At 38.5% G+C, this 25537-nt stretch overlaps 4 protein-coding genes across 7 annotated transcripts in view; 3 read left to right on the top strand and 1 right to left on the bottom strand.

Annotated features, from left to right (window-relative positions):
* Positions 1 to 1179: 1179 nt before the first annotated feature.
* Positions 1180 to 2752, bottom strand: LOC120104119. The gene is made up of 2 exons (XM_039114648.1): positions 2698 to 2752; positions 1180 to 1724 (listed from the first exon to the last, which is right to left on the bottom strand). Exons 1-2 carry the CDS (start codon positions 2750 to 2752, stop codon positions 1180 to 1182), a joined length of 600 nt encoding a protein of 199 aa, XP_038970576.1.
* A 1793-nt stretch (positions 2753 to 4545) lies between these two features.
* On the top strand, positions 4546 to 9548 carry LOC103717793 (protein RTE1-HOMOLOG). 3 transcript variants are annotated; one of them, XM_039134556.1, is made up of 4 exons: positions 4546 to 5003; positions 5349 to 5452; positions 8470 to 8754; positions 9037 to 9548. In XM_039134556.1, exons 2-4 carry the CDS (start codon positions 5444 to 5446, stop codon positions 9415 to 9417), a joined length of 675 nt encoding a protein of 224 aa, XP_038990484.1. In that variant the 5' UTR covers positions 4546 to 5003; positions 5349 to 5443; the 3' UTR covers positions 9418 to 9548. The 3 variants fall into 3 exon arrangements, with proteins under 3 accessions (XP_038990484.1, XP_038990486.1, XP_038990485.1); XM_039134558.1 differs by lacking the exon at positions 5349 to 5452 and having other exon boundaries at positions 4549 to 4990; XM_039134557.1 differs by lacking the exon at positions 5349 to 5452 and having other exon boundaries at positions 4554 to 5003.
* Positions 9549 to 14572: 5024 nt separating this feature from the next.
* Positions 14573 to 22013, top strand: LOC103717794 (chromatin remodeling protein EBS-like). Of its 2 annotated transcripts, XM_008806310.3 has the most exons (5): positions 14576 to 14730; positions 14850 to 15195; positions 16210 to 16278; positions 19426 to 19558; positions 21592 to 22013. In XM_008806310.3, the coding sequence occupies exons 1-5, from the start codon at positions 14658 to 14660 to the stop codon at positions 21631 to 21633; spliced, it is 663 nt and encodes a 220-aa protein (XP_008804532.1). In that variant the 5' UTR covers positions 14576 to 14657; the 3' UTR covers positions 21634 to 22013. The 2 variants fall into 2 exon arrangements, with proteins under 2 accessions (XP_008804533.1, XP_008804532.1); XM_008806311.3 differs by lacking the exons at positions 19426 to 19558; positions 21592 to 22013 and adding an exon at positions 16596 to 19419 and having other exon boundaries at positions 14573 to 14730.
* Positions 22014 to 24224: 2211 nt separating this feature from the next.
* LOC103717795 (probable D-2-hydroxyglutarate dehydrogenase, mitochondrial) overlaps positions 24225 to 25537 on the top strand; it is a 33817-nt gene continuing 32504 nt past the window's right edge. Inside the window, 1 exon segment of the mRNA XM_039134555.1 lies at positions 24225 to 24368. Coding sequence (XP_038990483.1) covers positions 24263 to 24368 — 106 coding nt within the window. The 5' untranslated portion in view covers positions 24225 to 24262.

The raw sequence follows: 25537 nt of genomic DNA, 5'->3' as shown, positions 1-25537 counted from the left end.
TCACTACCACGGTCAAATCTCACAACTTTAATACTTTTCCCACATTGTTTTTCAACTTCCATTTTAAATATCTTGAATTTTTCAAGGGCGAGAGATTTATCATTAATTAAGTAAACATAACCATAACGCGAGAAATCATCAATGAAGGTTATGAAATATTTGTTCCCACATATAGTAGAAGGTAACGATCCACTAATATCGGTGTGAATTAGATCCAAAAGACCATCGCTTCTAGTGGATCCCTTTCTTGTAGTTTTAGTCAGCTTTTCCCTTATGCAATCTATGCAAGTGTCAAAATCCAAAAAATTCAGAGAGGGTAGAATCTCAATTTTCATCAATCTCTCCATTCACTCTCTTGAAATGTGCCCTAAACGCTTATGCCATAATATAGAGGATGATTCACGAATTAAAGTCCTTTTCTTTCCAACTTTAGTAACACAAGAGACTTCATCAACTGGAGCCAAATTCAATTTATACAAACCATCACACAAATTGCCATGTCCAACCATACGAGAGTCATAAAATAGTTCAATCATTCCATTACTAAATTTAAAAGAAAATCCAGATTGATCAAGCTTTGACACAGAAATTAAATTCCGTCTCATCGTCGGTACAAAAAATATATTTTCCAAAACAAGAGAAAAATCAGACTCTAAGGATAACTTCACTCCTCCTATAAACTCAACTTTAAATTGAACTCCATTTCCAATGCATAGGTTCACTTCATTCTCACTTGGCCTCCGTCTCCTTATTAATCCCTGTAAGGAATTAGTGATATGAATACTTGCACCAGAGTCTATCCACCAAGAATTTAAAGGTACATCTATCAAATAAGACTCAAAACAAACCAAAGCCAAGGAGATACCTGATGAAGTCTTCTTCTTCTCCAACCAAGCCTTAAACTTAAAACAATCTTTCTGCCAATGACCCTTTTTTTTTGCAGAATTTACATTTGTCATTCTTCTTCATAATTCCTTTAGGACCACCAGAAGTCTGCCCAACATACCGTTTGTTCTGCTGATTGTAGTGAGGTTTGTTGCCCTTATGGAACTTACCCTTACGATTATGAGAAGACCTCTTGTTTTGAGAAGGCTGATGGGTCAGTTGCACAGTTTCAACAGTCTCACGACGTATTCTATACTCCTCTTGGGCACACACAGCAATCAAATCATTCAAATCTCATTTGTCATGCTGGGCATTATAAGCAACTTTAAGCTGATTAAACTGGTTAGGAAGGCTATTAAGAATATAATAGATAAGAAAAGGCTCTGTAATGGAAACTTTGAGGGCTTCCAATTTAGAACTTATGTGCAGCATTTTCATGATGTACTCCCTAACCCCACAAACACCATCATATTTCATACTCATAAATTTATCCATTAGGTCCCCAGTCTCAGCCTTATCGGACTCAACAAATCGTTGTCCTATAGCATCCAAAAAATTCTTAGCATTGTCGTTGTCCGGTATAGCACCCATAATGGAATTAGATATGGAACGCTTGATAATCTTCAAACATAGCCTGTTAGCTCTTTCCCATTTGACATACTCAGCCTTGTATTTGATAGTGCTCTTATCTGTTGGTTTTGAAGGCTGCTCCTCCAAAGCAAAATCTAAACCCAGGAGATCCAGTGCTATTTCTATATCTCGTTTCCATCTCACATAATTATTTTCAGTCAAGGTTTCAACAGCAAACAATTGGCTTGATAGGAAAGAGGCATTCAAAACTGCGAAAACAACATATTTTATTTAATATCATCCAAAAGTGATGCATGCAATCAATGTATGATAACATATCTATCTAATCAACTTGGGCTATTAATTAGATAGTCCGTAATCAACTTGAAAAACATATAAGTCTAATTACGGTAAGAGCCTCGGTGCATCATTGTAGAGTCGCCTTTGGGCTAACAACACAACACGCTATAAGGTACTCTTAAGACATATCATGAAGCTAATTAACAAAATCACATCAGCTTTCGAAACACCATCACCTTTGGGCAGAAGAATGATTCTAGGCTAATGCAATCCCATTAATCACTTTATGTCATTTTTCCAAATCATCATACACAATAACACCTTCGGGTAAGATATTGCATTTAATGATTTGCCAAAATGTAATGCTACCTTTTTTTTGAGAAAATCAGATAAATATCAGTGAGTGTGCCACTTTGGTGACTACCACCCACTTCAATTCAAAATATTCTCTTAATGGGAAAATAAGGATAGTCTTTATGCCCAACAAATTTCAATCACAAAAGTAATGATTTATGTGACAAAAATATAATCATCAAACATGCTTCAAACATAATCAAAAATACATGTGATTGATTAAACAAAGATATTAATTACAAAAAGCATATATGGGAGCAAGATATATCCAAAATTTAATATTTTAATAATTAATATGCATGAGGGCCTAATTCAAATTATTCAGTATTTAAACAATAATTAAATGGGTTACTAACTCTTAGCCCAGGCCCAAAACCCATTATGGTCCATTAAATAAAATTGGGCTGGTTTATAAAAGAGCCCAAGCTGCAACCATGGACCCATTCAGGTTGGGCTCAGTAGGCCCAAGCCCATCCAAAAGGGCAAAACCCTAAATTTTTTTTTTTTTTTGATCTATCTTATTTCTGGCCATCGCTGTTCCCCTTTTTTTTTTGTTTGTTTGTTTGGGAAGCAGCCCGTGGCTGTTACCCATGGCTGCCCCATGGTGGCAGCCCCATGGTGGTAGCCCACGGCTGCCACCCATGGCCGCCACCCACGCCGGGAGGCCCCCAAGAGATCCCCACGGCCTGCGGCCGGCCGTGGGGTGGCCGGAAGAAAGCCCCCACGGCCTGCGGCCGGCCGTGGGGTGGCCGAAAGAAAGCCCCCACGGCCTGAGGCCGGCCGTGGGGTGGCCGGGAGAAGGCCCCCACGCCGAGAGGCCTTGCCTCTCCTTTTTTTTTTGTTTCATAGAAGAAGAGCTCACGGTAAAGAAAAGGAAGAAGATGAACAGTGAAAACCCTTTTCCCCTTTTTTTCTAATTTTAATCCAAAAATCATATACAATCATATTTCATTCAAAACTAAAATAAAATCAAACCAGATATTTGATTATCAATGGAAGATCGATTTATGCAGAAGATCCATTCACCAATGCATAAAATCCATAAATCCAGATAAAATAATAATTGTATATGAAGGATTCTAATCCTAGCATGGAGGCTCTGATACCAATTGTAAAATATAAAAATAATAACATGCTAAGATTTAGAATCACATAATTACCGTATTCAAGTTTGAGAGATATACCTGCGGAAGACATATTGAATAGGATCTTTAATCACCTGGAATAATAGCGGCTGGATCTTCCCTTCCTTGCTCCTCACAAAAGATAGCCGTCAATGGGACAAGCTATCAACCATACGGAGAGGAGAGGGAGACCTAGCCTATATATAGGAAACATAGAGGAGCCTTCCCATTAAAGGCTCCAAAACCCTAATTGGATTTCCTGGCCTACATACCAAAAGTACCACAATAAATAGGACTCAATCCTATACATCCAAGGTGCACCAAAGCCCATAAAACAAAATGATCACACATCATATTGGGCTTAACCATAGTACCATTCTGAGCCATACGTCTAATCCGTTTTATAAAACAAAAATACGCAATCAGTGTAAGCCCATATTTTGAAATTATTCTAACATATTTTTCTTACAAAAGTTGTTTCGGCTATTCCAATTATGCTCGGCTCAAATAAGGTTTGAGCCAAATTTACCCTTTATATATTTCTACTAACCTTTTTATGTTGAGGCTTCGTTACCAACTTTGAACTAACTATGTGTGAGCTCAAGTCATGTTCTAATTGAGCCAATCCCAAGCTTGGCTCATTTACGAGCCAAACATTGGTTATGTTCGAGCTTTGCTAAATTTTTAACCGAACCTTAATCAACTTGATCCTTAATTACAAATACCAACTTGGATTATTTTGCAGTCCTACATACAGGAGATAATTAAATATTATGTTGTCAAGCCAACAACCGCTGAAAGTGGATTCAAATCTCCAACGATGCATTCAAGAATTTGAATTTGGATAATTATGTTATATATAGTAGGTCCATTCCTCTTATGAAAAAAAAGTAAGTTAAAAATATTTATAAATAATTTTTGTTCAGCAAGTTCTAAAAGTTTCGAGACTATAAGCTGTTATAGTATTCGAAGTCCGCAGAACCGTTTGCCTCTCTATAGACGTACGTGGTCTGGTGGGAGCCATATTCTTTCAAAAATCTGTGAATGTCCTTGAGCAGCGGCCGATCTTTACTTATGCGATCCCAACTCCAAATTTACTCAATCATCATGGTCGAATTTTTTTCAAAAAAAAGGTGATCTACTTCTAGTACCTATGCGGCATAAGAAATACTCTTTCAGGCGGCTCTAAATTCGGCGTATACCATAGACGAGTTGAAAAAATGATGGCCCTACAGCTTCTAGGTTGGCGTCGTGATTTCTGAGAACGAAGTCTATCCCTCCGCATCCGCCATCCCTAATATGATTTGTCCTTCATTTCGCATATTAACAAGGAAAGGGTCCATCAAAAGAACTAGCAAAGATTTTCCCTTTTCTAACATTTTTGTACGGTGTTCGACGCTCCACACGACATTCCCGTGTCCCGTCCTCTTCGCGATTTCCCCTCCGCTGCTCACCTCCGCCGTCGATCCGCTCCACCCCGCCGTGCTGCGCCGCCGCCGGGAGACGGTGTTCGAGGCTCCACACGACATTTCCGTGACCGTCCTCTTCGCGATTTCCCCTTCGCTGCGGCACCTCCGCTGCTCCACCTCCGCCGTCGATCCCCTCCACCCGCCGTGCTCCGCCGCCGCCGGTGTCCCGCCGGCGCAGCCTCCGCTATCCTACTCTTTCTTCCCCATACCGATCCTTTCGGAGGGAGAGAGACCTGAGGAAGAAGGGGAGGATAGCGCCATCGGCTATCAGAAATCCGTGCCGTTCCCGTAAAACTTCGCGGTATTTGAATATTTGCATAAATTTTGTTACAGATTGTATAGCTATTAAGATTTTGTAGGGAATCCTCCCAGTTTTTTTTGATCGCTTGGTTCTTTTCATGGTAAATTTCCTATGGCAGATCTAGAGTAGAGTAAATTAAACCTTTTGAATTCCTTTATATGCAATACAAGAAAATATATGAACTTTTAGGGCAGATTTTTGACTTGATTCATGAATAAAGCAATAAACTTTGGATAATTATTCACTGTAATCTCTTTCTTTTTGTATAATTTCTATGGCAGTTACTATAATCTCATCAGACAGTTTGTCATCTTCTATGACACGTTTTTGCCATTTTATCTTTAGAATTTCATCCAATTTCTCCGCTTGTTAGAAGAGAGGTGGTGACCTAGACATTGCATATCCTAAATGTCACAGAGCTCCGAGCTGGAATATTGCATATGCGAAAGGTTAGAGAACTTATGGATTTGCATTTTAGTCGCTTCGACTCACTTTGTTCTTAGAGATTTCTATAGCCAAGATGTTTTGTGGTACCATTACAAAATTTATTCCTTTGCTCATCTTTGCCCTGGTAGTATCGGACAGTATGGTAATTCTTATAAAAGCGACGTTTTGCAAGTTCAATTACTGCTTGTAATATCTTGAAAATAAGAAAAAAAAATCCGTTTCCTCAATGATCTGTCAGAAATCATATTTCAGCATGGCTAGTTGGAGCAGACATGGAGAAATTTATGATCAAATGGATGTTACCCTTGTTGGTGAAAATATTCACTCATTTTCTATTATCTCATTGCACATCCTAGCACTTCACGAGGTCGCTCAAATTTTGTTGATGAGAAAAGAAAAAGAAATAAAAAGAAAAGAAATTAAAAAAAAAGAATCAATCTGAAAAACAAGCTGATAGTTTTCGTAGTTATCGATTATCTGGTGGTGGTGCATGGTTGGTTCATGCTTTAAGGTTCCCTTATTAATTGGCTGAGAACCTAATACAAGATGTGAATATTATTCTGGCCATGGTATGCTGTACCGGTCCGTACTGGTCGGTATCGATAGGTACCGGTATCGGTACGTCTGGCATACCGCATACCGTACCGTACCGACACTCGGTACGCCTATACTAGTGCATCACCGGTACGGGGTTCGGTACCGGTACGGCGAACCTTCTGGCTGAGTTAAATACTTTTGTTGATCAACCATTAGATTTTTCTTCTGTAACTGTAATTACTAATGTTCCTCCAAAGAACCTTTTTATATGGCTATGAAGTAGGCTCTCATTTTTATGTTCACATTTCTTTTTTCCAAATATTTTAAAAAAGGTAATGGCTTGTACAGCAGGAAGGATCCCAACTGCACTTTGTTATGGACATTAGGGACTAAATCATTTCATGAATCCACAAATTTGAGAGGGTCCTTGATGGGTGAGATCACTTATTGCTAAAGATATTGAATCCAGGAGCATTTTCTCTTTAAGTACCCTTTCTTAATTGAGGATCTCATGCTGCATGCACTGCAAGAAGATCAAGGATCTTTTGTGGGCACAAGTACCAAGCTATCAATATGGATCATGCAGACATCTCTGGCCTGTTCTTCTGAATGGTCACCTGAAAGAAAAAAAATGGTCTTGATGTATTTGTATCTAAACTTGTTGATACTAGAAATTTTGTATTTCTTCTTTAAAACATGTGGTTTAGTTCTTTGTTGTTTCATGTAGATTTTAATATTAAGATTTGCTTTACAATTTTGGGAGTCATGCCTTCAAAGGTTAGGGCAAGCTCCACATAATAGAAGAAGAGGAGCATGAAGCTAGAAAAAGAAATATTATATGTGCGGTATATTGGGTGCATGGCACTATCTGAGCATTGAGATTTAATACAGGGGAATCCTGATAGGATAAATGCTCATGAAATTAGAATTTTCTTCTGTATTAATGCTTCATTAATGTCCTGGGAAACAAAATCAGTAATGGAAGTAATATCAGAAACTTTGCGGGCTAGAGAAAGTAAGAAAGTTGTCGGAATTCGAAGATTCTATCATGCAGATGAAAGCTGTTCTCTTGATAATAAAAATTGTGTTTCCAGATACCCCAGCACTCGCCCACCCACACAATATTGGTATTAGAGTCCATTATGCTCAGAAAGTATACCTCCTTGCCCAGGAATTCTAGCAATAAGTACTCTTTTAGTCAGGACTTTAGTTCTATAGCTTGTTGCTTCACAAGAATATAAGAGCCTAAGGAACATGCGATAAATCTAGCATACCCATGAAAAAAGTTTTTTTTTTACTTTGTAACAATTATAATGAATTGTTAAGAAGCTTTCATGCACCTTGTAACAGTCTTGTAGAATTCAACTGGAATATGGTCAGACTGATGTTCATCATGTACACAGAGTATAAAAATTGGTGTCGCCAGTGTAGATAGGGGTCTCATACTTGACATTACTTCTCACAGCAGTGATAGGGGTCCGATAAGTAATTGCTGTGCATTCTTAATTTTTGTTTGCTAAATACGCATTAGTCATCCAATGTACTCACTTAAGCTGAATCTGTCATTTTGCCTAAATGTGACAAAAAAAACATGTGATAAAGATGAATTGAGATACGATTGAATTACCAGATTCCTGGTAAAATCATCAAGGAAAATTATTTTTTGCTTGACCCAGATAAGTCAGGTTTTTTTGGAAACTTTCGATCATGGAGTGAAATAGAGACTAGAAATGCTGGGGGTTTCTTGAACAATAATATAGGTTACAGATAAAATCCATCAACAGACCCAGGCTAAATGGTGTGTTGTGGATGTTGACATACACATTGGACCTGCAGGGATTTGTCTGTTTAACATAGTTGATGATGTAACCTATGGTTACGTCTTTCCTCGAGGAATATATTACCCCAAAGAGACGTGCCATAATGAGTAGCAGGCTTGTATAACCTCATTATGTCTGTTTTTTAGGTTCTGACTTAACAGTCTCTCCCCTGAGTGCAATCGATTGCTACGGACAAGAAAGGGGACACATGAACTGTTGTTGTCAGATCAATGCTCTTACTGACATTATAGGTCTGTTTGGTATTAAAAACCCTCTGTTGAAAACAACAGTTTTGTTTACCTTTAGTTTGTTGTTTTTCCATATTTATTTCCGGTCTTCTAAAGTACACATACATGCATGCGCATTTAGGCTTTCATTTCTTCATTCGGGCATGATAATGTTCATCAATAAATTCATCTTTAGTGAAATTGCGGATAATTATAATTCTATATTTCAAGTTTTACCATAAGAGTTTCTGAAACATGTCAATGTTTAGAGGCTTCCCTTAATATGTTTTATTTCTTCTTGTCTGCTGATGACATCTCAAATGGACATGGGAAGCCATCTCCCAACATGATTTTTTTTTTTCCTGAAAAAAAATCCTTTTCTAGTCTTTAATTGCAATTTTACCCTAATTGAAGCTTTTAATTCCTTTTCTTCAGCACCCATCTTATAGGGCTATGGAATCAGAAGCAATCTTTGCAGATGAACTGATGCTTAACAGGAATGTTCAGCTTGGGCCAGTAGATCCAAGGAGAGCTCGATTTCCGTATTGCATAGTTTGGACCCCCTTGCCTGTCATCTCTTGGCTGATACCTTTCATTGGCCACATTGGTATCTGCAGAGAGGATGGAGTGATCTTGGACTTTGCTGGCCCCAACTTTGTTTGTGTTGACAACTTTACCTTTGGAGCAGTCGCCCGTTACATGCAAATTAACAGAGAACAGGTAATTTTGATTTTTCAATTTAATTTGATTTCTCTTATTATTCATCAGAGCATTTTTAGATGAAATACTTCCATGCACTCCCTAATATGGTTGTTCTTAACATCTGAAGTTCGGATTAGGTTTTAAAAAAAAAAGAGAATTAGGGTGACTCACTAACAGTGGTAACTATGAGGACATTTTTCTTTTGTGCTTTGGTGATTGGTGGAGGCAAAGTATCTCATCCTGTTATTTTTTCATCATCTGTAACAGTTAATTCATTTGTTTTGCTCTCACACCTGGCAGTGCTATAAGTTGATCGAGCCTGATGGAAACATGACATGGGATAACACACTCAAGGAAAGCACCCAAGAGTTTCAGCACAGATCTTACAGCCTGTTTACCTGCAACTGCCACTCCTTTGTTGCAAACAGCCTGAACAGATTGCTTTATCGCGGTCACAGCAAATGGAATGTGGTGAACCTGGCAGCTTTGATTTTTCTGAGGGGTACTTGGGTTAACAAAAAATCAGTATTGAGATCTTGTTTGCCATTTGTTGTGGTACTCTGCACTGGACTCATCTTCGGTGGCACAAATTTTTTGATAGGCTTGTTCATCTTCACACTTGCCCTAGTTGGTTGGTTCCTGATGGGTACCTACTGTTTCAAGAATCTTATCCACTTGTAGATTGTAATGCATCCTCAGGACAACGGTTATATGGGATGTGCAACTTTAGATGGTAACTTAACATCTTGATTGTGTAAACACCAATGCTCTTGGTTGTGTTAAATAAGACAGGTATTCTTATTTCGTTTTCAGTTTTGCTGTGCCATTCTTGCTGTTTAGCTATCTCATCATTCCAGGCCATTGCAAAATTGCAAATTGTCCATCTCTATTATATTCAACTAAATAACCCTTGAACTATTGTTTGAGGAGATACCAGCTGTTAGCTCTTTCTTTGGGCGAGGGCTGTTTGTTAGCCTTGCATGGATTGTGAAGCCAGAGAGAGAGGTTTTTGTGTGCGTGTGCGTGTGTGTGGGGGGGGGGGGGGGGGGGGGGGGGGGGGAGAATACGTCATCTGCAACATTTGCCGATTTCTACCAAAAGAAAGGGAAGGCTGCGGCCGCATGAGAAACGCCGTTTTGATGTCACTGGGAATTTTCCGCCGTGGCATCAATATCTCGTAGCGCTCCCGTTCTGAGATCACCGCCAAAGCCACCGTTTAGTCCACCTCCCCACCGCTCCACCTCCTGCTTTGCGAACGAAAATGACATAGGCGGGCAGCAGAGGTATATATATATATATATATATATATATATATATATATATATATATATATATATATATATATATATATATATATATATATATATATATATATATATATATATATATATATATATATATATATATATATATATATATATATATATATATATATATATATATATATATATAGTGGATTGATAACCTACTCTCTGTTAGGGTAGGCTATCAATCTACCCATTTTTCATTAGACAAAAAATATCCTTACTTTTTATAACTTTTAAGGTTACTTTATATCTTTTTACAATCTCACATTTACTCACCCTCTTAACCCCTCCAATTAATGCTCTCTCCCTCTCTCTCTTATACATATACATATGCATACATACATACACATACATACACACACACACATACATACATACATACATACATACACATACATACATACATACATACATACACATACATACATACACATACATACATACACATACATACATACATACACACACATATACATACATACATACACATACATACATACATATACATATATGCATACACACACACACATATATATATATATACATACACACACACCGGAGAGAGAGAGAGGAGAGAGCATTAATTGGGGGTTGAGAGGGTGAGTTAATGTGAGATTGTAAAAAGACATAAAGTACCCTTAAAAGTTACATAAGGGTATTTTTTATCCAATGAAAAATAGGTAGATTGATAACCTACCATAACAGAGAGTAGGTTATCAATCCCCATATATATATATATATATATATATATATATATATATATATATATATATATATATATATATATATTTTATATGTATTCATACAATCAAATGCTATTAAAAAATAAATGGTTTAAATTTAAAATGATTGGAATATTTTTATGGATAGACATGCAAAAAAAAATAATTAAGGATATACACTTAAATTGTAACTTTATGAGGATTTTCATATAATTTCATATATTTAGAAGGATATATAGTTAAAAAAATCTAATAAAATATTATCAAAATTCAGTAAAGATAATTTAGTTGTTCTTGGTAGAAAAAGATGATAAAAAAATATTAATATTATCATGTCGCATGATCTCATATGAATATTAACTTTTATAAAATAATATCATGTTGCTTTTACGAATTTTTTGCTTCAACAAACAAGCAACAATTCAATATTTACGAATGACTAAAAATATTTTACAAATCTAAGCATCTATAATTAATTTAAATTCGATATGCATTGATCTTTTAAATATAATGAAGAATATATGGATGTCTTAGACTCAACAATGATAGTTAGATCAAAATCTAATGGAGAATAGCATTACCAAAATGATTACTTAATATTCTTACTTGACCGAGTTAAGATCTTAAACAAAGAAAATCGATAATGTGACTTAGCTTTTTTTTGACTTGCCGATCCAACTGAATCATGAAAGATTTGACAACTTTCGGCTGAGTTTTGATCTTTTTGAATGTATACCCTTCTAAATATAAAAAATTACATGAATATTTTTGCAAAATTGTTATTTGTCTATATATCCTCATAATTTTTTTTGCATATCTACCCATAAGGGTATTCTAGTCATTGTAAGTTTAAACTGTTTGTTTTTAAACAGTATTAGATGGTATAGGTACTGATGGGGGGCAAAATGGATCGTCCTATTTTTCGGCATAAGTCACCCAATTTTGGCCAAGCCGAGCTCAGAAGGCTGAGCTTAGAAAGCCAACTCCAGAAGGCTGAGCTTAGGAGGCCAACCCCAAAAGGCCGAGCTCAGGAGGTCAACCCCAGAATGTCGACCTTAGAAGGCCGAGCCGACCTCAGAAGGCTAACCTCGTCGTCCACATGCTGAGGCCATGCCCTGCAGCAGTCTCATCGCACCATGCTTTGCTTCTTGGCTACGCCACGACATATCAATCAGGGGCCATGCCCTGCTGCCCCAACCATGCCCTGCTACATCTGTCAACGCCTTACCGTCGCCAAGAACGGACTGCACTGTGCGCCACAAGCAAGCTCTGGCTGCGCACCACTCCTATTCATGATGGGAACGGGCCATACCTCCGCCACCTAAGTGCTCCTACCGGGACTATAAAGAACCCCAACAGGTAACTTCTAAGGAATTTTTGGCTAGACCAAATTTACCCCACTCGAACTTGAGCGTCGGAGGACCTTCACCGGAACCCCACTAGTGAGGCTTTGTGCAGGTACATCGCAGCGCAGGAGGTGGCCTCCGTTCTCTCCTTCCACACTCCGACAGCTCCTCCGACTCATCCGGCGTGGTCACCCTCGGGCCAGATTTGAACCATAATATATTTGGCGCTAAAGGAAGGGAAGGCCCTGAGTCGTGAACATGAAGTTGAGGGGTCAAGGAGCTTCAAATGCATTGAGAAGCCAGGCATCAGCTCTCGGCAACTCGCTCCAAAGTCCACCTCTTGCAGAACCGGCAGACCAAAATTTTCAAGTCCAGCCAGAGCAGTTCAACCTGCTTGTCCAACAAGTTCAAGCACTCACTGCGGCCGTTCAAGGCCTGCAGCAAGTAGAAGACCAGCCTCTACTCCCTCCTCACGAGCATAAGTCCTCAGGACGCCGTTCGCGACGTCATTTTTCCGTAGAGCATCGCCACCATCGAAGCTCCCACTGAGCTCGACCCTTAAGCCGGAAGGGCTTGTCGCGCATCCATTACCCTGAGAGCTCGTGCCAAAGCCTGATGCCTCGAGCACAGGAGCACCCATCTAAGGCGGGGTCTGCCCCATGCCGAGCTGCAACAGGAGCCCCACCCGAGCTCGGCAGAAAAGTCGAGGACTTGGAGCGGTAGATACAGATGCTTCGAGACCGAGCTCCGAAGCGAGATGCCGACCTCGACTTTACAACAGAGTCTCCATTCCCTCAATGGATCATGGATGAGTCAATCCCCCAGAGGTTCAAGATGCCACAGATTGAGCCATATGATGGCTCATCCGATCCTCTGGATCATTTGGAGAGCTACAAGGCCCTTATGACACTCCAAGAAGCCACAGACGCTCTACTCTGCAGAGCCTTCCCAGTGACTCTCCGTAAGGCAGCTCATCTTTGGTTCTCCAGACTAAAGCCCAACTCGATTCTCTCCTTCGAGCAGCTGGGCAGGCAGCTCGCCATCCATTTTGCCGCTAGCCGGTGTCAGCGCCGGATCTCAGACTCCTCTTCGCCATCAAACAGGAGGGAGAATCCTTAAAAGACTACATCAATTGCTTTACCTCGGCCACATGGGAGGTTCGCAATTTCGACCAGTCAATCGCCATGTCGGCATTAAAGACTGGTATATCTGCAAAAAAACCCAATTTTTTTGCCATATGTTAGAGTAGTTAATTTCTTCATTAAAAAAATCAAAAATATAAAAAAAATCATGTGTGACATCCTTTTTCTTTTTCGTTTCCAAAACATGCCCTTTACCGGTATATACTACATGGCTAAGCAATACATACTAAACTAATTAGATATCTAGTAAGCTAATACATATATCTAGATAAAATCGATACACAATTTCTAGACCATGGTGTTCATCGGTATGCACTATATGACTAGATGATATATACTTAACAAATTAGCTATTTAGTAATCTAATACTTATCTCTAAGCAAAATGATACATAATTCCCAAAATATATGCTCATCGGTATGTACTACCTTACCAATGATACATACTTGACGACTTTTTGATACATACTGTAAGCTTATTTGATATATATCTAGTAATAATCTAATATATACTTTCAGGTAAATCAATACATAGTTTCCTGAATATATTTTTTATTTGTATACACTATATGGTTAGGTGATACACATCAAGTAAATTGGTCGTCTAACAAGCTAATACATAAATATAGGTAAATCGATATATAGTTTTTAAAATATGGTATTCATTAGTACTGGTATATAAATTTTTATCTTTGTTTAATATAATATATATATATATATTATTTTTTAAATTTTATAAATTTTGAAGTGTAAAAATTTTAAAAAATTTGGAGGAGAAGAAAAAGACTCATAAAGAATGAAGAGGAGCTAGTGGGATAAATGGCATGTTAAGGAAGAAGATTAGACCCCATGAAGAAGGAAAATGATACAGATGGTTTTGCGCATATAATTATTTTTTGTTTTTTCTTACGTTATGGGATTGACCGATGGAAGAAGTTATGTCACTATTTAATTTTTGATTTTTTTTAAGATATGTGCCAGAGAAAATTATGGTAAAATAGGAGCCTCGCACAGTGTCCGCACCATTTTTGTTTCTGCTTACAAGCGGGAAATTTTTCTAGAAGACGACGTGCGTACGAACCAATCTTCTTCCTCTCGCATACAAATCAATATACGGGCTGCAAATCCGCCGTCCGTTTTACCTTCTAAACCCAGCCTGTCCGCCCGTACATGCCGAACGCGACTGCGGCAGCCAGCGCGACGGCCAGCCATGAACGGCAGATAAAAGCTCCCGCATAGAAACACTGTACACTCGTATGCAATATAGATTTGTTCGAGATCGCACCACCTCCTTAATTTTTTCAAAAAATAAAAGTAAATATCTCTCTTCCTTTCTCTCTTGCTGTTCTCTTCGTCTCCCCCCTCTTCTCCCAATACCCTCTTTGGCTCCTTCTCACCCTCTCTCATGGCGAAGCCTCGGCCGGCGAAGCGAACCCTAGACTCCTATACGATCAAGGGTTCCAACAAAATCATCAAACGTAATCTTTCTCGCCCCTCTCCAGTCCTTGTAGAAAAAAACCTAGAGTTAGATGTTTTGATTGTGTTTTCTGGTGCAAATTTGGCTTGGAATTGTGATTTTTCGGCGGGGATTTGGCAGCGGGGGACTGCGTGCTGATGCGGCCGCCGGACTCATCGAAGCTGCCTTACGTGGCGAGAGTAGAGAGCATCGAGGCGGGCGCGCGGGGGTCCAACGTGAAGGTGAGGGTGCGGTGGTATTACCGGCCGGAGGAGTCGATTGGGGGGCGGCGCCAGTTCCACGGGGCAAAGGAGGTGTTCCTCTCCGACCACTACGACATCCAGAGCGCCGACACCATCGAGGGCAAGTGCTTCGTTCACAGCTTCAAGAACTATACCAAGCTCGACGCTGTCGGCAGCGACGATTACTTTTGCCGGTTCGAGTATAAGTCCGCGACTGGTAGTTTTATTCCCGACAGAATCGCTGTGTATGAATCCCTCCATCCAATTCCTTCTTTCTTTTAATTATAATTTGTTATATTTTTGGTGTTTATATTACATATTATAGTCCTCAGGAGATTGGATTGGTTTAAAGTTGACGGCTTTAATAGATTCATGTTTGATTTTGGTTGGCATCAGCTAGTAGGCTTGTACGCATTTGGAATTATTATGCCCCAAAGTCAACTTTTCAGTGTCTAGATTAGTTCTTTAAGTTTTGGAATAATGAGTTGATGTTCCCTTGTGACCAGTGATCACTTGTTGGGTCGAAGGATTTGTTCTTGGTGTTAAATATTTCTTTTTCTTTGATGGAGTCGTGGTTTGTGGACTTTGCATTTGTTTGAATGTTGCAATCAATTGGATGCTAAAAATTCTTGGTTGGTATCTCTGAACTCATAGAAATTATTTCAATCCTATAGCTGACGGTGGAGGATGATGGTCTGCTAGAAAAGCTGACCTGCCTGAAAAGTGAAAATGTTAACTGATTATAATGGCGGGATGTTTGCCTATTCATTAAGGCTTAGTTTCCCACTTCCATTTTCAAATGAATTAAGTTTCTAAGAAACCATTTGAGTTGTCAGGAGAAATCCTGCTCACATATTATGTTATTAGATCTTCTTCCAACGTCAACATTTGTGTGTTAAAAGAAACGTAGTGAGAGAAACTAGAAAGTATGTTATGAGGGGATGAGTCGAGGTCCAACAAGAAGTGTTGGCTGGGAATTTTGATTAAATAACTTGCACCCTTCGCACAGAACATTTCTTTTTATTTAACTTGAATCTTGTGATCTCTCTCTCTCTCTCTCTCTCTCTCTCTCTCTCTCTCTCTCTTTCTCTCTCTCTCTTTGTGTGTGCACGCCAGCACTTGTGCATGTGTGTATTTTTGTGTCTCTACCTGTCTCTGTCTCCTCCTCCTCAGATAATGCCATAAATAACTTGTTTGATAAGCTATTGTAGTTTTGTTTCTTTCATAGTTGTTTTTTTATCAATTATTATATGTGGCAGTTTTTGCAAGTGCGAGATGCCTTACAACCCTGATGATCTTATGATCCAGTGTGAGGGCTGCTCTGACTGGTAAGCCTCTTTAATGTTAATATTAACCATCTTTGTATTGTTTCTATTGATGTTCTGATCACAGACTATGAGTTCTTGGGTTTGATAGAGATATCACCTGTGTAAAGTATACACAACTTGTATTTTTTGTAGTATTTCTACATGAACCCTGAATGCATGAAACAATAATATTATCATCTATTTGTTTTATGTTGAATATTTCCAATGTATGGAAAAAATGATAATTTATAGACTTTTTATTGTTTAAATTGCTATTATAAGTGCACGGCTATCAGGTCTAAGTAAATGTATAAAAGGAGAATCAATGCATTTCACAGCAAGATGGAGGGAAACGAAAGGAAGGACTCATCATATAGAGTGGGTGATATCGAACCCTTGTTCTGACATTGATGAATGCTGAGTTACAGAGATGTTAAAAGCTACATAAACATGGCTTATTGGGATTCTAAAACTTTATTTAGCAACCTGCTTGCTCATGCTGCCAAGCTGGATTAAAGGATGCCATTGTGTAGGGATGGTCTCTTTTGGTGTTGAGCCAAAGCCTGAACCCAAGGCTTCAGATGATTGACTTCAATCCCACCCAATAAATCCAGATAAGCCCGAGTCATCCTTACTCCTCTTTTTTTCAAAAGAATTCAACCATAATTGATCCAAAGTTTGTAAATTCAACTCTGGGCAGCACTGTTGATCGAACCATACTTACAAAGATGGATGCATTTTATCTAGAATTTTCCCACATGCGCATTATTATTCTTGTACTGTCATATGATATGTATGATAAGAGGTGGAAATATATGATATTTTTGAATATTGTTACCTTGGATCACACTTACCCCAAACTTCCTTGTCAGCACCCTCTGACAACTAAAAAATTTAAATTTACCCTTCTGACTGGGTCATGATTTCGGACATGAAAGTTGACATGACACCACCCTTTACACTTGTAGTGCCTTCTTGATATTGAGGTACCCATTTTTTCCTGCCGTTATTTATTTGGTTTCTGTGCAATTGGAACTGCTAACATTTCTGGAAAATACTTGTGTTAGTCCCAGATAAAGAGAATTAGAGCGATCAGCTTTGGTAATATGCAAGAAGTTACACCCAAAAAGACAAAGGATTCTAATCTTTGTGCAATTTGTGCACTTCTGTTACTTTTTGCTTAAATGGTTAGAGTCTTTGTCCATTTCCCACAGGGCCTGACATCTTAACTGTTTGAGAGGCGTCGATTGTTCATCTGACTGCTTTAAGATGGGACTTTTGAAGCTAGAGAATTGATGCCATATCTAGTCACTATTTGGTAAAATAAGATAATTATCAAAGTGTATTTTACTATTTTTGGTTGTGTCATGGTTCACTGGTCCAGAAACTAATTACCATGAACTCTGCTGGGTGCGTTGGTCATTACTTATGCCAAATTCCTCAATGAATAGGAAATTATCCGTGTGGTTGGCATTGTATTGTGATTTGTAAAAATTTAATTTTCTTAAGATAATCACTGTAGAATCAAATCTTTACTTCATCAAAGTAGAGTGGCCTAAATTAGTGTTATATCACTGAAAGGGGCTGAGTGAACTGTGGTTGTATTTCTTGGATGATACCCTTTATGCACGGTAAGGCACACCACTTATCTTGCAAGGTGAGTGTATGATTGCCTTTCCCGTTGGGGAAATTGATTGGGCCTTGCTAAAGCAACTTTATTAAGTGTATGGGCAGTTATGGAAGTGTTGATAGGACTCTGGTATCACTTTATAAACAAGCTTTATGGTAGCATAATTGTGTAAGAGCTATAAACTGGTGGTCTAATATCTTCACATGTGCTTCCGTATAGGATCATGCATTGCTATTTTCTCTGGAAATTTGGTTTTAGAATTAGCAATTAATGGATGGTGCCTATGGTCTGACCGACTGACCCTGCATCTAAGGTTCTTGGTTTGGTTTGAACCGACCTGTATGGTTTCTCTTGAGTACAAGAACCATTCATGGCCTGATGCTGAATTGTAATTGACTGCTTTGTGATTGCATGAACATGGCAAGGACACCTGAAATTTATCTTCCAATTGCGAAGATCTGAGAATGAGCCAATCTTCATAATAGGTTCATAGACATTATGAAGTGCAAGATCTTTACGTTTTTGTATTGTAAAACTCAGCGAGCAAGTGTTAAAAAAGATGAGATAATTTAATGAATTTATCATTCTCGGTGATATCCTTACTGACGCATGCATTCACATGCACGTGTATGTTTTTATGTTTGTTTGTATTGTAGATGATAGACGACTCTTTATATGATGACATACTTTAAAATTTTATGCAATGCATGAACAGTTGCTAATCAACTTGTTCAGTTATGCTGATGTCTTTACATTGCAAAAATAATGCTTATAAAGGTCTGCAGATAAATTTGTCATTCATCAATTGAAACATGTCCCATGTACAGATGCTTTGATATATGTGGATACACCCCCATTCCTATGTACATACTCATTTTGTTAGACAAATATGTGCACATCTACATAAATTCATTTGAATCACATGCTAATTTTCTTTTGTTTCATCCATATTACGACCCTTGTATTGAATGTTGAAAATTTTCAGGACTCTGAAAACAAAAAATGAGGCCATTGGTTTAATGCTGACAATTTGGGTACTTGATTTGTGTCATGATTAAAATATCTTGCTCCAAGGTTTGCAGTCTAGGACCAACCAGTATGGGGGCATACCATACCATACCAGTAGGGTAGCAAGACTAGGTACGCCCTCTGTATCGAGTATTGGTGTTGAGGTATGTACCATACCAACACTTGGTGTGGGGTGTATTGGTTGGGTACTGGTCGGGGTCTGTTATTGAGATTGCAAACCTTATCCTGCTCTAGTAAAAATCTCTTTTGCATGGATGCCTTATGTTATCTAGGGAAATTTAATATCTTTTTCTTTAATAGAATGTGCATAAATTCTTTCATGTTAGATCTATTCATTCCTTGTGTATAACATATTTTATATGCTTCATATGATTTATATGCAGAGCAAGACCTTTTTTTTCCTTTTCTGTTTCCTTTTTTTAGTTGCTGCCATCATAATTATAACTGTCTTGTTGATTGATAACATATTAAATGTTAGAACTTCAAAAACTTGCTGAATTTTGCTTCAGGTACCATCCTGCTTGTATAGATATGACTGTTGAGGATGCTAAGAAGCTTGAACACTTTTTCTGTCAAGGTTGCTCCTCTCAAAATGAAAAGAAGACAGAAAATTCTAGTGCTTCAAGAGAATCAGAATCAAAGGTATTCCAGTGCAGAGCTTGCTGATTTCCTAATAATCTTATTCCTCTAGAAGGCAGTATTGATTAAAAAGAAGTACCAAAATGACATAATAGAAGGTAGTAATAATAAATGGAAGTATCAAATGGCATAATGTTTGGTAGTTAATATTGAGGTGCTATTGCAGCCAAATTATGCATACAGCAGTGTATATATCAGTGTCTTCCAACTAAAATTATGGTATCATGTTCTCGCAAAGAATCAGTTAGAAAGTTCTGTAATGCAGTTCTTTAGACTTGATAAGTTTATATTCAGTGCTGACATCAGTCCCAAGCCTGGATGGATGAGGTGGAAGGCTGATGCTAACTGGCTGTAGGAAAGAAGTTCAAATAACAAGATGGATTGTTGCTTAGTTTGTATGCTAGGATCTCCCCTACAAGCAACCTGCTCTGATTTACTCCATTATTGTAGAGAAATGAGTAGGAATTGACATGCCCCATGCTATCTTAAAGGATTCCAAGTGGTCGATGGGTAGCCAAGGGGCTACCTAGTGCCTAGGCAACCAGGCAGACACTAATCTGACACCCGGAGGTCGAGGCAGCCTAAAAAGTTCAAAGAAATGAGGAAAGCTTTTCAAAAGATATAGTCAGGGGGAAACATATCAAGATGTAATAAGTCAATGGAAAGTATAAACTTGGAAACATCTCATACTAATTCATAAATCGATATGTCCTTCATGCTTATACTGTCATACATAAAGTATTAGACATTAAAATGAGTATATAGGCAGCGCTGCATGGGTTAACTCTCTTTTGGGATGCTTGAGTTGTTATTTAAGCCATGGGACTTCTGTGTGAACATTTCGGCACAGCTTAACCCAACTTTGATGAGGAGCAAGCAGCAGTTGGCTTTGGTCTCCACTATGAATGCCGCCCCCCAAATTGACCTGATTCTGGTGAGAATTGTGCTTTTACAAGGTGTAGGTGCCTTTTAGGGACAACAATTAAACCCAATGGTGGTCAGTATTGTTTCAGGGTTGACTGATGCAATAATTTTGGGAGTTGCTGAGGCTGTTTTCTTGTTTTATTTCTTGTAATTTTGCGAAATAGACATCTCATATTTGTGTGACTATGAGGCCCTTCTCAAATTAACATGATAAATGAACTGGGACTATTGCACCTTTTTGTTGGACCATGGGTCATTCATGATGGTTGCATATGGTTTTCCAGTTTCCTTCGATTCTTTAAATGAGTCATGGTATTGGAATATAAAATTGCCTTCATCTATTGAAGGTAAATTATGCTTGTTTATCATGCCACCCTCTAAATCTGTACCATGTAGTTTTCTTATGAAGCCCATTTATTTAGATACTTCTGCATCTTTATGAAGAGAATGGTTACATCATTTTGTGCAAATTACAATCATCTTCTTTCAGAATGCAACCTTCTACTTTTAACATACACCTTTCATGGAGGAAATTCTCATTGTTCATTTTTTGCCCCCTCTTGGAGCAAGAGCAGCCTTGCTTTGCCCTTGTTGATTACTCAAGAATCATGAAATTCATTATGTCATTCTTTTCACTCTTGTCAACTAATCTGATTTTCTCACTTTAAGCAATGCTGTCTCTCTCCCTTTTTTCGTGGGTGCTGTATCACTCAAGTTGCTTGAATAATTTAGGAAGTTCCAGAAGGCTCCATGCAATATTATATGGAAATTTTTGAGGCAGCATGTTATTTTGACACTTTTTTTTTTGGGGACAACGGCGGCTTACACTCGACGAGTGTGAATGCGGCCAACAAAATCAAAAAACAAAATACTGACACTTACAAAAGTAAAAAAAAAGGTTCTATAATGAGCTGGCAGCATTGGTTGATTGCATAGCTTTGTTAATGATACTACTACTAGCTGGCAAGCACTGTGCGTCTTCATGTTTTGTAGATTTACTGCAGCGAGGAGATTTCTTCACTTGTATTTTTATGTATAATCAGTTGTTATTTCCCTGATCAATTACTGTTTCTTATTCAGGCTGAGAAAAGTGAACCTGTTATCATTTGCAGGTTGAATCCAAAAGGCTCGAATCCAAAAGGCGGAGAAGGTGAATGCGATTGATGCACATATATCTTATCCAAGGGATTGTATAGAGTGGTCTTCCAGTTTCGGGTAGGTGTAAATGTTCAGATGACAGTGTCTGCATTCTAGAGGTCGCATGGGGCTCTGGCCAGGCTTTGTACAGGGCATGTAGTCTTTGGTATCCTTCAGCCAGCTGTGGAGGATTGAAGAGAGCTGTCTGGTCTCATCCAATTTGTGTATATATTTATTGGGGTTTGTGTGATGTCATTGCACGGTTCTCCTTTTGGTATTTGAATCTGTAATTTTAAAGTCTGAGAGGTGGTGTCTTGAGATCGAATGTGTAATGAAACAAGCCAATAAAGATATTACTAAAAGCTGGCTTATTAACAGTGTCATTTGGAAATTTGTAGCTGTACCGCTTTGCCATGTATGGTTGCTTGGTGCAAGTTTGTAGTTTCCAGCGAACTGCTAGCGTGATACTTGGCTTGGTTTGGCTTGGCATTTCTCCCCACTGCCAGCATCCCACTGTATCTCTCAAAAGAAAACGCTAGCATCACTCAGTGGGCGACGCTGGTCCCCGTGTTTGATTATTCTTATTCTTGTTAACGCTTAACGGGCCTTGGCTAGTCCGTAGTGTTCTGAATTCGCCTATGGAGTTGAAATATGCCGGGCAATTCCAGGTGCCTCTGTTTTAACTCAATATAGGCATGCAAACTACTACAATTTCGCAGTTAATAGGTGATTGCAACGGTACAAACCCACCTTTGGGGGACCAAGGGAAGTCATGACACCATAAATTAGTTTGGGTTTACGGAATTGGTTTTCTATGGATGTGTTGGGTTGCGTGGGATGGGATTTGGAATAGTTATATTTTTTGATATATTTGGTTTGTGATTGGGAATTAAAATAGGATTTGAATACTAAGAAAGAGTCGGGATTGGATTTTGGGGATGGAGGCATTTTTATTTTCTCAGCACTGAAATAGAAATGGATTTTTTTCTAACCAAATAGTTGGAATGGAAGTCACTTGTCCCATCCTGATTCTAGGGCTTAAACACCCTCCAACTAAACATAGCTTAGAAATGAGTGTGAAGATTATCTAATCAACCTGATTTGTTTCTAGGTTAGATACTTCAAGCAAAATTATGGTAGCTAAAAGTCTGGGGAGGGGGGGATGGAATTAACGGGCAGATGATCCGAATGACTAGATTGTTCTTTGCTGGGCACGATATCTAGCTGTGCTTAGGACATTGTAATTTACAATTGCTTATGTATGGTTCAGTTGCTGCTGCTATAGATCTTTGTTTTCTCTCTCTCTCTCTCTCTTTGTGTGTGTGTGTGTGTGTGTGTGTGTGTGTGTGTGTGTGTGTGTGTGTGAGAGAGAGAGAGAGAGAGAGAGAGAGAGAGAGAGAGAGAGAGAGAGAGAGAGAGAGCTTTAATGATATAAGTTCTATAATTATATGACCATTATGCCACAACAGTATCAACTTTCTAGTTATTTGGTTCCAATTTAAATAGACGTTGATTTTTTTTTTTTTTTTTTTATGGAGACTATTTTTGTAAAAAACAATCTTAGCTTTGCAACAATAATCCCCTCTATCCATTATTATAATGTGAACTACATCTACCATTACGATGTGCTATGGATCAAACATTTGACTCCACTTTGAATATAATTGCTGCAATATCCTTCATGGTTTGCCATTTTTGGGCTCTTGTCCAACCCATTGATTTCTACTTTCATGTGGAGAGCATACTTAAATTCTAGTAGTACATAATGGATGTAAAACCCTCACTATTCATATATTTGTAGATAATTTTATGTTCAATACACATTCTTAAGTCAGTGCCGGAGACCTAGACCAAGCGAAAATAAAAATAGAAATCAGATTAAATTTCTCACTACATATGATGCTAATGTTGGATTTTATAGAGCCTAGATTCAAATAAAAGTCGTTGTGGAAGGGTTCTGATACGAGCAACAGCCTAGACAGGTGAGGCGAGAGAAAGCTCATCTCTTCTTTTCTTTTAAATTCATTCTTTTTTTTTCATATATATATATATATATATATATATGCCTAGAATCTCTATAACTTGATGCGAATGCTTTCAATCAAAAAAATTTGGTGCGAATGTTTTCCATCAAAATTATCCAAGTATTTGACTCTACTTTTTTTTTCAGAAAAAGTTCACCAACTTAAAACTAAAAAAAAAAAAAAACTAACACTACGGATATCCAAACCCTAGAATGAGATCGAGGACTAATACACAATCTCGCTCAAAGCCGCGGGTTTGAGCTAATTATGGGGTTTCAGATGAAAGTTTTTAAGTCAAGTTGATAGCAATTTTTCTGCATGTCCCATGTATGTGCGAAACTCTAGTGATTAATAAATAAAAAGAGAGAAGGCAAATCAACTCCATCTAATCATGATCAGACGGAACCACAACTATCCGTCAGATGTACCTTACACTCAACGAGCCACGTGCACCGCATCTGCACAACCGATAAAAAGCAAGTATTTAATCAACCAAGCTTCCGGCATCCGGGATAATATCGTTCTCGCTCCATCCCTGCCGTCCATCCACGATATCGGCAAGCGATCAGGGTGGGTCCTATAAATTGCTCCCGCTGTATCTCCGGCACGTCTCTAAAAATGTATGCTCCAGATGCAAGATAGCTGGGGACTCATGGCGAGACGAAGGGCGTCGCAGTTTCTTGCCAGCTACTGCTGCTCCCAAGAACCCGCGTCAATCTCCGCTCCAGGTACCAATCCTTCTCTTTTTCACAAATCGTACGAGAATTAGAATAATTGTTACCGTTCACGAAGATCTACAAAGGCATCAACAGCGTTTACTGCTGAATTTGATGTCAGGATCTTTAGGATATTGAAGAATTAGGAAGATCTAAAATGGCATCAACAACGTCTCCTGCCGAACTTGGTGTCATGATTCTTGAATTATTTTAAGAATGAGAACCAATTTTGTCGTTCAAGAAAATATGACGGCGTCAAGAACATCTCCTACCGGCTTTGATTTGTGATCTTTAAGATCTTTGAGAATTAGAACTAGAAGCAGTTTTGTCGTTCTAGAAGATCACGATCTTTTCAAGATCGTTGGATTGCAATGCGCTATGAGAGCGGGTTAGGATTTCTTGGTGGTGCTGTGATTCTTGAGCCCGGCAAGGTCAGATAATGGCTATGGAATTGGATCAAGACAACTGGGATTTGATTTTGAACCGCCTAGATATGTGTCTTATTTCTAGTCTATTTGTGATCCTACATGGGTTTCTGGGCGAGTTTTGACTGAGGATTTCTTGTTCGCTGACAGGTTATCATCGGTTAATACAGGGGAAACTCTGCTCCAAGTACCTATTGCTTTTAATTCTGAAACTAGGAACAGTTTTATTGTTCATGATAATCTAGGCATCAAGAACATCATGTTTGTACCGAGGATTTCCAGTTTCATGACTAGTAATCATTGGCTTATTAGTAGTGCTATGTGGGAGGATCTTGTATTAAGTTTTGATGATTCTGATGTGATTTTCTTAGAAAATGGGTTCATATTATTAGGGTGGTCAAAAGTTGGAATCTAGGGCCACTCTAGCAACTAGAGGAAATCAAAATAAGCTAATTATTGACTTTTTTCTTGGTAAATGGAGGAAAAGATGAGCATCTGTCAATAATTATTGGAACTGTCTAATAAAGAATTAGACAATGTGGTTCTGAAAAGATGTCAAGCATAAGGATAGTCTATCATGGAGGGAACATGCTGTGCCTATGGTTCCACCCTCCAAACATGTTCAATCGTAGTCACAACAGCAAGCATTAAAGTTTTGGTACGTGGACGGGTCAGGATGAACCGGAACAACTGCTCACAATAAGAACGAAGAGGAAAAAAATTGTCCTCGGATGCTCGGCCATCCCAAGTGTTAGG

This window comes from Phoenix dactylifera, chromosome 16 (genome assembly GCF_009389715.1).
Source record: "Phoenix dactylifera cultivar Barhee BC4 chromosome 16, palm_55x_up_171113_PBpolish2nd_filt_p, whole genome shotgun sequence".
In the NCBI taxonomy this organism is placed as follows: Eukaryota; Viridiplantae; Streptophyta; class Magnoliopsida; order Arecales; family Arecaceae; genus Phoenix; species Phoenix dactylifera.
The sequence above is the reverse complement of the archived record's forward strand: the minus strand, read 5'-3'. Positions and strand labels throughout refer to the sequence as shown.

What these genes read in the sequence shown, in the direction of transcription:
- LOC120104119 (XM_039114648.1), bottom strand. Translation starts at nt 2,752, where the DNA reads ATGGGTGGCAGCCGTGGGCTACCACCATGGGGCTGCCACCATGGGGCA. An exon ending in CCACCATGGGGCAGCCATGG is followed by an intron (nt 1,725 to 2,697) that starts GTAACAGCCACG and finishes TTGTTTTCGCAG; the next exon opens with TTTTGAATGCCTCTTTCCTA.
- LOC103717794 (XM_008806310.3), top strand. Translation starts at nt 14,658, where the DNA reads ATGGCGAAGCCTCGGCCGGCGAAGCGAACCCTAGACTCCTATACGATC. An exon ending in TTCCAACAAAATCATCAAAC is followed by an intron (nt 14,731 to 14,849) that starts GTAATCTTTCTC and finishes GGGATTTGGCAG; the next exon opens with CGGGGGACTGCGTGCTGATG. An exon ending in CAAGAGAATCAGAATCAAAG is followed by an intron (nt 19,559 to 21,591) that starts GTATTCCAGTGC and finishes TATCATTTGCAG; the next exon opens with GTTGAATCCAAAAGGCTCGA.
- LOC103717793 (XM_039134556.1), top strand. An exon ending in TGCAAATTAACAGAGAACAG is followed by an intron (nt 8,755 to 9,036) that starts GTAATTTTGATT and finishes CACACCTGGCAG; the next exon opens with TGCTATAAGTTGATCGAGCC.